General features: G+C 37.2%; 1 protein-coding gene and 1 long non-coding RNA gene across 3 annotated transcripts in view; both read left to right on the top strand.

The window, feature by feature from the left end:
* LOC103592147 overlaps window positions 1-591 on the top strand; it is a 5,769-nt gene extending 5,178 nt beyond the window's left edge. The window contains exon 3 of the long non-coding RNA XR_550646.1: window positions 449-591. This is a non-coding gene — a long non-coding RNA (uncharacterized LOC103592147). The remainder of the gene's footprint in view (window positions 1-448) is intronic.
* Window positions 592-2,184: 1,593 nt separating this feature from the next.
* LOC103592150 (chromosome unknown open reading frame, human C4orf47) overlaps window positions 2,185-10,150 on the top strand; it is a 33,491-nt gene continuing 25,525 nt past the window's right edge. For both annotated transcript variants that reach the window (XM_008574753.1, XM_008574754.1), the window contains exons 1-2: window positions 2,185-2,356; window positions 4,448-4,667. In XM_008574753.1, coding sequence (XP_008572975.1) covers window positions 2,257-2,356; window positions 4,448-4,667 — 320 coding nt within the window. In that variant the 5' untranslated portion in view covers window positions 2,185-2,256. The remainder of the gene's footprint in view (window positions 2,357-4,447; window positions 4,668-10,150) is intronic.

A 10,150-nucleotide genomic window follows, 5' to 3' on the forward strand; every position in this document is an offset into this window, starting at 1 on the left:
TAAGTAACGCCATCCGAAGGTCACAGCTGTGGCTTCTGCTGGCTCCTGCTCCCTGCACTCATCAGCTCCAGCCTTAAAGCAGCCGCTGCCCGAAATGCTCAAAGCAGCTTTTGCTTTCTCTCATTGTAGTTTCTCCCCCTTCATGAACTCCGTAGGTCTCTCCTCCTCTTCCCCTGAGCTCCAGTGGTCCCAGCTTGGCTGATGTTACATTGTTATAGCTGTAAATTGGTTGATTTGTGGGAGAGAGTGACGCTGGGGACCGTCTATTCCGCCATCTTGATTGGATCTCCCCTTGCAAAGTATCTGTTAAATGAACATTTTATCTTGCCTTGAACTTGCCTTGAAGGAGGGGTTTGTAAATGTTGCTCAAGGAGAATTTAGTCGAAAAGTTCAAGGCAAGAACTTCTTTCCTTTCCTCTCTCCCTCCATGGCTCAATTTGTGTTCCAGAGGCTGTGCAGACACTGGGAATACGGTGGTTAAAAAACCAACCAAACAAACAAACCAAACAAAAATCAAAACTCATACTATGGTTCTTGACTTTGTGGAATAAACAGTTTAATGGAGGCAAACAGCTGTTAATTAGAGGATCCCTACACGACACAGGTAAAATGACCCATTAGATAACCATGATGAGGGCCTGGAAGGAGAAGTCCATGGCCCTGTGGTAGAGGGGTTTGAAGAAGCTGAACCGTCGGAGCAATACAAAGGATCGTTGTTAAAGGAGGGAAGGGGAAGGGTCAGCACAGTGAAGTCACTGCCCAAGGTGNAGGATCGTTGTTAAAGGAGGGAAGGGGAAGGGTCAGCACAGTGAAGTCACTGCCCAAGGTGGAACAGCACATTCAAGGGTCCTGTGGCTGGAGAGGCGAAAGAAGACAAGCTTAGCTAAGGGGGCCGGGGAGAGGGCTTCCCATAGTGATGGATGAGGCTGGCTGATAGCGGACGTTGTGGACCACTTAAAGGATTCAAGTCCCCATAGCAGCACAGGAAGCCTTTGTGGGTGGGCAGTGGGGTAGAGCTTTGAAATACCATGTAGATCCATGTACTACATTGCAGATGACGGGTGCTTAGTTTTAAAGCACACCTGATCAGAGGAAGAGGTAAGATGGGAGGAAGAGTTGTATTTTCTTATGCTTTAGTTTAAAATGAGTCTTCACTTCCCCTTTGGTACATATTAGCCGTGATTCACACTCAGATGAGCCACAGTTCCAAACAGGCAAGCGTGCTGAGATTCATTGAAGCTACTTGCTCTAAATTCACGGTGAAAGGTTCTTACTGTGGATTATAAACTGGGAAGTATAAACCACTGTTTATTTTTTTCACTAATGCATGCCCAGTGCCCAGCTGACAGTTGGTGCTTAAAAACATTAGGACGATATGGAGGCAAGTATTCTTAGCTCTTTAGTCCGTCTTTTTAGAACACAACTAATTTTAAAAATTAATTTCTAAAATATAATTTCATATTTAATGTGATATTTCACCTTAGTTTGAAGTGATCATTTCACAGTTCCAGTCTGCCCTTTAAAAAATACTCAGAATTCATTGTGGATTTTTTATTTTGTTGTTTTTATTTTGCTTGAATAATTGTCCTCTACACCTCCCCCCGCGCCAATCCCCTTTGTGAACTAATTCTGCCAGTCGCACATTTCTTACATTCATGTAAACTTGAAAAAAACCACAAGAACTGTAGGGCGATACCTAGATGTGTCGTGCATTCTGAAAAGCTGTTATAATGTTCAGCATGAAGGACGATGCATGATGTTTAAATCATTTTATCTAAACTGCAAATACCTTACATAATTATGATTTTTAAATCTACCTTGAACTTCTCAAAAGAAGGATGTTGTTTACTCAATATTTATACTACACCATTCAGGAATAATTTTATCATCTCCAACAGATGAATGACAATGGGACAAATGATATCATACACACTCTTTTGTAATTTGTGGGCATTTCACATAGAGTCAAGGAGTGATAATTTTGAATCCCAGTTTTCTCCCTCAGTCCCCCACATAGATTCTTTCCCCACACAGTTTGGGACTAGTATCTGTTAAAACTCTAAAAAAAAAAAAAAAAAATGTGAGTGTTAAAACTCTGAGACTGAAAGTTATTTAGACTGAAATTTAGTAATCACTTTTTCCCTAAACTTTCCCCCTGTATTTTTCAATATAAGGTAGGATTTTGCAATAAAAGAAGTAGCCCTAAGGCATCTGTTGAGGTTATCAAGATAGAGAACAGCACCACAAGAAGCAACCATGCCGACAGAAGGAGGGAAAACGGATATGGAGAGGATTGGCCTCTTCAGTGAGATGGAATATATCTCTGTCGGTGATAAATATGTGTCCCAATTTAATCGTAAGTATATTTCGTTTTCTTTGTAGCTGAATAGTGGATATTTTCTATATGAACTTTTGAATTTAATATTCAAGATAAATGATATTTTTAATGGCCTATATTTTAAAGCATTTAGTTCCATAGTTGATTAACTTGTGAAATTTCAAGAGTTTAGAGAACTTAATTTTATAAAAGTAGGAAATTCATTATATTGGCCTACTCTACCCTCATTTATTTTCCTTATAGGTAATTTTACTTCTTTCCAAAGGTGTATGGCAGTTTTCTCCCAGAATATTTTGCTTTTAGCTTTTTTTCCCTTACATGGGGCCCTCCACTGTGCAAACGGCATTTACATTTGTATCCAAGAAGGCCATTTATTATCACTTTCCTGAAAGATAAAATGCTAAATGAATTGCTGAGGGACTTTTAGAAAACCCATAAATAAAAAAAAGAACTAAAATAAATAAACATTTTAAGTGTCTCAGTTAAGTTTTAGGGTATCCAATGACTTCTATGTAACAATAAAAAAGAGTATACTGATATGGGAACTTCTCTAAGATACATTGTTAGATAAAAAAAATCAAGATGCAGAATAGCGTATATAGTCTGCTGAACATTAAAAATGAAAAAAAGCATATATGAAAATATTCACTTGAATATGCATAAACATTCTCTGGAAAACAAAATCAATATTGTTGCCTGTGGAAGAGGAACTGGGTAGCTGAGTGTGGAAGACTTACTGTGAAAATGTTTATGCTATAAAATTTGGAACTACTTGAATGTATTACCTTTTCAAAATTTTAAATTATAAAGTCAATTTTAATACAAATTCACATTTCAATAACCAGTTGAAATACAGTTTGTGTGCACTTCAAAAAATTCTTTGCATCTCTAAAAGACTTCCCAAATTGAATTCTCCTAGTTCCAGATTATAAAAGAATTTCACAATATTTATGAAAACAGTCTTTTAAAAGATTACTGAACTACTGGTATTTCATTGTATAAATACCAAAATTTTTTAACCTGTTCTCCTGTTGATGCACATTTGGGCTGTTTCTTATTTCTGATTTTATGAATGAAACTGCTATGAATATTCTTGTTCATGTCTTTTAGTGGACATAGGCACTGATGTGTTGAGTATATACCTAGGGTGGAATTGCTTCAATTTTGAGTATGTGTTGGGAAAATACAATAGTTTGGTCAGGCTCCCTCACCTTGGGACAGGTTGGGGGTGGTGTGGTGCATTCTTGGTAAGCAAATTGTGTGTGTGGGGATGGAGTTGGTGCGCATGCACACGCCACCTTGGCTGCAGTTTACTTCCTTGGGCAGCCTGGCGTGTGTGGCCATGCTTTCCAGTCTATGGCTTCCAAGGACCTGTATGCCGGTTATCTAGCTCATAGTCCTGCGTGTAGTAGGTGACCCAGCCTGGTATGTGAGGGGTCTGGGGACCCAGCCTGGCATGTGAAGGGTTTGTGACCCAGTCTGTGAATGGGCTTGATGGGTCTGCGAGCTCCGACACTTGGCTCTGTGAGCAGGATTCCAACATTAGCCATAGCGCGACAGTATGAAACACCCTTTTCTTCAACCTATGCACACACTCTCACTGATAATGCACACAAAAAGTGTTTCCTAGTATGTTGGTGGAGAAACATTGTATTACATAACCTTTAAGATCTCTTCCTGGGCCGGCCCGTGGCTCACTTGGGAGAGTGCGGTGCTAGTAACACCAAGGCCAGGGGTTCGGATCCCATATAGGGATGGCTGGTTCGCTCACTGGCTGAGCGTGGTGCTGACAACACCAAGACAAGGGTTAAGATCCCCTTACCGGTCATCTTTTTTTAAAAAAAAAAGATATCTTCCAGGTCTAAAATTCAGTGTATAACCAGGACCATAACCTAAATGTTAAAATGTTTTAATGAGAACTTCTCAGGTTTTATTGTAACTATACCCTTTAACACAGAGCTTTCAGTGAATATTTTGAAACAGTGTTCTGGAGCTCAAAACTCATATTGGCCCAAATCACATCTGAAAACTTTTCTAAATTATTTTTCATGTCCTTTAATTAAGGAGTAGTAAGCTCAAAATTATAATATTTCTAATTTGTTTTTAAAGGACCCTTTAATGAGGCTGCAAGCAAAAATAGACAGATGCTATCTGGGGGATCCAAAATATTGTCAGATCTCCAGGCAGGTTATTTTGATCCCCATTTTGAAAGGATTTTTGAAGGTGAAGGCTACGTAAATCTGAATCAAATGAGGAGACGGTATATGATGGAAGAAGCCAAAAAAAATCTAGGCAAAGCCTTCCTCCCTAGTAGTGGAGATAAAAAGCCGTAAGTTTTTTGGGGAAAAGTCTTAAGTAGATCTCTTGCACCTTTCTCTATCTAGCCTAAATTAAATGTTTGCTTTTCTGTAGCACTAAGATTGATTTTTAAATATGATTCTTCGGTTAGTTTGTCTTAGGTGGAAAAGTTATATTAGATGACTTAGATTGACAGATAATTTTGATTAAACATATTCTCATTATCATATTAAATGTTGGATTATCTATGTCATTGTTCTGTATTAATTTATATAATTAAAACCAGCTAAATAAAAATAAATTTTTTCAAAAACCTTGCAAGGGTCAGGTTGGGGAAAAAATTGCCTTGGGCCATGATGTCTCTGCCCTTGATGATTTTTCTGCTTTTTAAAAGCTTTTAAAAAGTATAAATAAAAAATGTGAAATTAGGAGAAACTTTTTTTTTTTTGATTAAGAAAATAATCAATCAAAGGTGCATGATTTTAAAATCATTGTGAAGATACGCTTATGGAGTTTGATAATATTTTAGTTGTGACAGTTGTCAATGTGAAGGTTCTTTTTTTCTTACCTTTAAATCATTAGTTTAACAAATAAGACCATATAGTCTATGTTTTGTTACATAGCTGAGATTTAAAATACAGTCATATGCCACATAGTGATGTTTTGGACAACGATGGACTACATATCTATCTGATAGTGGTCCTATAAGATTTAACAACTGTATCAGATAGCTTAGGTAGGTAGTAGGCTATACCATCTCTGTTAATGTAAATACATTCATGTTCTCACAACAAGGAAATCTCCTAAGATGCATTTCTCAAAACGTATTCCTGTCGGTAAGTGATTCATGACTGTTCGACATATTCACACTCAGATTGACTCTCTCAATTTAGAATTTAGGATAGGTGAGGATTAGTTGAAGCCTAATTTTGTGCTTATTTGCTGTAATTTTCTTGAGATTAGTAAAACTATATTTCTTTAATTTAGTCTTCCTTCTAATTTTAGCAGTCAATCTCTTCTCAGCCAAGAGTGGGGAATTTCTTCCTTTCTTCTTTCATTAGTTTCACCTTTTTCTATCTTTTCATACATTGGATAGATTTGAATTATTTATTATTATTACTGTTTTTTGAACCTCTTCATTCTTTCGTTAGAGATAAATGCAAAAATGTGTTTTTTCTTTTTGTAACTATTTCATTTCTTTTTCATGTAATATATGTATTTTACCCTTTAAATAACTTTTTCTTATTTTTTAGTGTTTTCTCCCCACCTATGATGAACTTTGATTATGTGGTAATAATTGGAAATTGCTGCCTTGATATATTAGTTTATAATATGCTTACATTCATCAGCCAAGAAATAATAACAGTTTTATAATCAGGCTGGCTTTCCTTTCTTTTTAAAACTCACAAATATGTGCAAAACACCTCTAATTTAGTGAGATACAGAAAGTGTTTCCAAAAAGAGAGAATGGTGGTATAAATAAGAAGCTCTCTGCTGTGGATTGATTATGTCCCCCAAAGTCCATATATTAGAAGCTTGATTCCCAATTGTAACTGTTAAGGGTAGGAAATCCTATTATGGTAATTGAAAGGTGGGGCCTTGAAGAGGTGATTAAGTTGATGGTTTAATGGTGGTTGTGGGCATGGTTCAGACAGCTTTAAAAGGAGAGCACAGGAGGAGCTCTCTCTCTCTCTCTGCTCTGCCATTCTCACCACGTGAGACCCTGCATCACCAAAGTCACCACCAAAGAAAACCCTCACCATAAGTGATCCCTGAACTTTGGGCTTCCCAGCCTCCAAAACTGTAAGCAATAAATTTAGTTTTCTTTACAAATTTCCCAGTTCCAGGTATTATGTTATAATCAACAGAAATAGACAAATACACCCTCATACAGGCGTTTATTCAATACCACATTATGGAACTATAGGTATTTAATTTTAAATGTAGTGACTTTTAATGCTTGCATTGAATTACATTATAGTTAAATTATGCTGTGCATAATTGTCTTTTTATCTGCAATATCATTGCTTTATTTATTATATTTTAGAACATTATGATGTATGTTCATAAATAGTAATTAATAATATCCTCTCGTACCACTTGTAGGATGGAGATAATAAATAATCAATGTTGATGTATTTTTAGTTTTTGAAATTTGTAACTCAAATGTATAAATAATGTCAAATTTTGATAATAATGTTTGATTTGTCTTATAGACCATTTTTAATAATTAAAACTTGTTTATTTCAATGATAACTTGGAAATTAGAGACTGTTTCTAACGTTAGTTATACCCTTTGTTAAAGTGACATGCAGGATAATAATTTAATGATTACATAGATACTGCATGCCCAGAAAATTTAACATTAAAATTGAAGAAAAGAAAATATTTGGTTATTTTTCTCTACAGTGAAGTAATAAGTGTAAACCAAAAGGAAGAAAATTAGCACCTGAGTTCCATGAGATTCACTTTCCCGTTTACAATGGAAACAACAGTTTCAAATATGTTTTGAAAGTGTAGTTTCTAGTGAGCAGATAGTCAGAAGAAATTAGTATTTATTAGCTAACTTGCTTTAGCACCTGAGTTCCATGAGATTCACTTTCCCGTTTACAATGGAAACAACAGTTTCAAATACGTTTTGAAAGTGTAGTTTCTAGTGAGCAGATAGTCAGAAGAAATTAGTATTTATTAGCTAACTTGCTAAAAAGTGCCCAGAAATCATCTAAAAACACAAAAGGGCTGGAGTGACATCATCAAGATGATGGAATAGATGATTCCCAGCATTGCTACCCCCTACAACTGATCAATTTACAACTATTAAAAAGCAAAGACTGCCATCCTAGGACTGCTGTTTGCTGGAGCTCAGGGAAAGAGGAGGTGAGACCCGTGGAGTTGTGAAGGTATGAGAGGCTGTGGCGAGAGAGAGTAGGGACCATTCTGAACCTCGGCTGCTTCTTGCATGGTGCATAGCAGAGAGAAGCAGCAGCAAATGGAGTGGCTTCCAGGAGGTGGCAAAGCCACAGCTGCACCCTTTGTGTAAAGTTGCTTGGAGTCTGCGGGGGGAAGAGGGCTTTGGAGCACATTGTACCAGCTCCTAGGCCAACAAGGCAACTGGCAGGATTCTCCTTGTTTCGCATAAGAGTGAGGGGCTGCAGCTGACTGGAGAAAGGAGCCACCCAGAGGTCAGTGAGACATTGTGAGGCACTTGTTACATGGACTGACCCACAGGAAGTGTTTGGAGTGCAGGGAGGAGGCTGGCCCGCTGGGGGTCCTTTGGGGTACAGTGTGGTCAGCTTATCTGCCTTCCAGTTGGCACAGGTGCTTCTCAGTGGCGAATAGTCAGGGTGAAAGAACTGCAGGGGCACAGTTTGCAGGAAAGACTCAGTCCCAGGCTGGAATTTCCACATAGCCCAGTTGTATCTGTGGAGACCTCACAAGACCCAGATGTGATTAAAAGGCCAACAATTAAAATCTAATCTGCACAAAAAGCCTTCTCCAGAGAATCAGCAGCAAAGCAGCAATTTAGATTAAGCACAGAATTCAAGTTCTGATCCCTACAGGAAGTTCCCCTTCTGATTAATTCCCCTCTGAATTAATCAGAGGGCAGCATATTAGTTCCACTGCAGAGTTTAAGTGGTGGTGGTAGGTAATAATACAGCACAAAGTGGAAGAAAAACCATATATCAGAGACAAAGCTCTGATATTAACCAGTAAATGTCTAGCACCACTAAACAATACCTATAAAACCTGGAAGAGGTAGCAGTCTCAAATGCCCCAGTATCAACACGAAGACACAAAGATTGAGGAAGAACCGAGAAATATGACATCACCAAAGGAAACCAACAAAGCACCAGCAATGCACCCAGAGGAAAAGAAGATTTATGAGATGTCTGACAGAGAATTCAGAATAACCATCTTAAGGATGTTCAAGGAGTCACACGAAAATACAGATAGAAAATTAAGTGATATCTGGAAAGCAATTCAGGAGGAGAATGTGAAATTTGACAAAGGAATAGAATTGATTAAAAAAAAGAAAAGAAATTCTAGAAATAAAACAAAAAGCTGCAACAGCAGACATTCAAAAGAGGAAGGAATCAGTGAGCTTGATGACAGAACATATGAAATTATCCAATCAGAGGACCGAAAAGAAAAAATAAGAAAAAATGAAACAGCAAATATCCTCTGAATAATTGGCGTACCCAAAGGAGAAGAAAAAGAGACCTAGGAAGCATATTCAAGGAAATAATGACTGAAAATTTCCCAAGTATGGAGAAAGATGGCAGCATCCTGGTACAGGAAGATCAGAGGTTGCCAATCAAGTCCAAAGGGGAACACCCCAAGGCACATAATAATCAAATTATTAAAAAACCAAATATGAAGAAAGAAAATACTGAAAGCAGTAAGAGAAAAGAATCACATAACATTCAATGAAGCCCCAGTATGTCTCTCAGCAGATGTCTCAGTAGAAACCCTACAGACTAGAAGAGAATGGGATGATATATTCACAGTGCTGAAGGAAAAAGACTGTCAGCCTGCTGGTAACACCAAGGTCACAGGTTTGGATCCCCATACTGGCTAACGCACACCAAAAATATAAAAAAAAAAAGAAAGAAAAAGACTGTCAGCCAAGAATTCTGTATCCAGCAATAGTAACCTTCAAATATGAAGGAGAAATAAAGTCTTTCCCAGACAAACAAAAACTAAGGGAATTCATCAACACTAGACCTGCCTTACAGGAAATGCTAAAGGGAGTTCTTCAGTCTGGAAGAAAAGGATGCTAAGAAATAGCAAGAGAAGATTTGAAAATACATAACTCATCACTAAAGTAAGTACACAGGCACCCTCAGAATACTACAGTGTTGTGAGGGTGGTGAATAAACCATTTATATTCTTAGTATGGAGACTAAAGGACAAACCTAACAAGACAGTAACATATATGACAACCATGTAAGAGATAGGCAATCTTAAAGGATGTAACTTGAAAGAACAAAAGATCAGAAAGTCAAAACAACTAGAGAAAACCACTCAGCCATGAAGAGAGTCTTACTTCCTTTTGTTTCTTCGGAAAAAAAGGAAAAAAGGATCTACAAAGCAACCAGAAAAAAAGTAACAAAATGGCAGTAACAAGTTCTTATATATCAATAATAACTCTAAATGTAAATGGATTAAATAACCCAATTAAAAGACACAGAGTAGCTGAATGGATTATAAAACAAGAAACAGCAATATGCTGCTTACAAGAAACTCACTTCATCTATAAAGACACACATTGACTGAAAGTGAAGGGATGGAAAAATATATTTCATGCAAATGGAAACCAAAAACACAGGAATAGCTATACTTACATCAGATAAAATAGACTTCAAGTCAAGGAAAATAAAAAAAGAAAGTCATTAAATAATGATAAAGGGATCGATTCAAAAAGAGGATATAACAATTCTAAATATATACACACCCACCTAAGGAACACCCATTTACACAAAGCAATTACTGTTCGACCTAATAGGAGAGAGA

The sequence above is a fragment of the Galeopterus variegatus genome, unplaced genomic scaffold (genome assembly GCF_000696425.1).
Source record: "Galeopterus variegatus unplaced genomic scaffold, G_variegatus-3.0.2 Scaffold1097, whole genome shotgun sequence".
NCBI classification, from domain to species: Eukaryota; Metazoa; Chordata; class Mammalia; order Dermoptera; family Cynocephalidae; genus Galeopterus; species Galeopterus variegatus.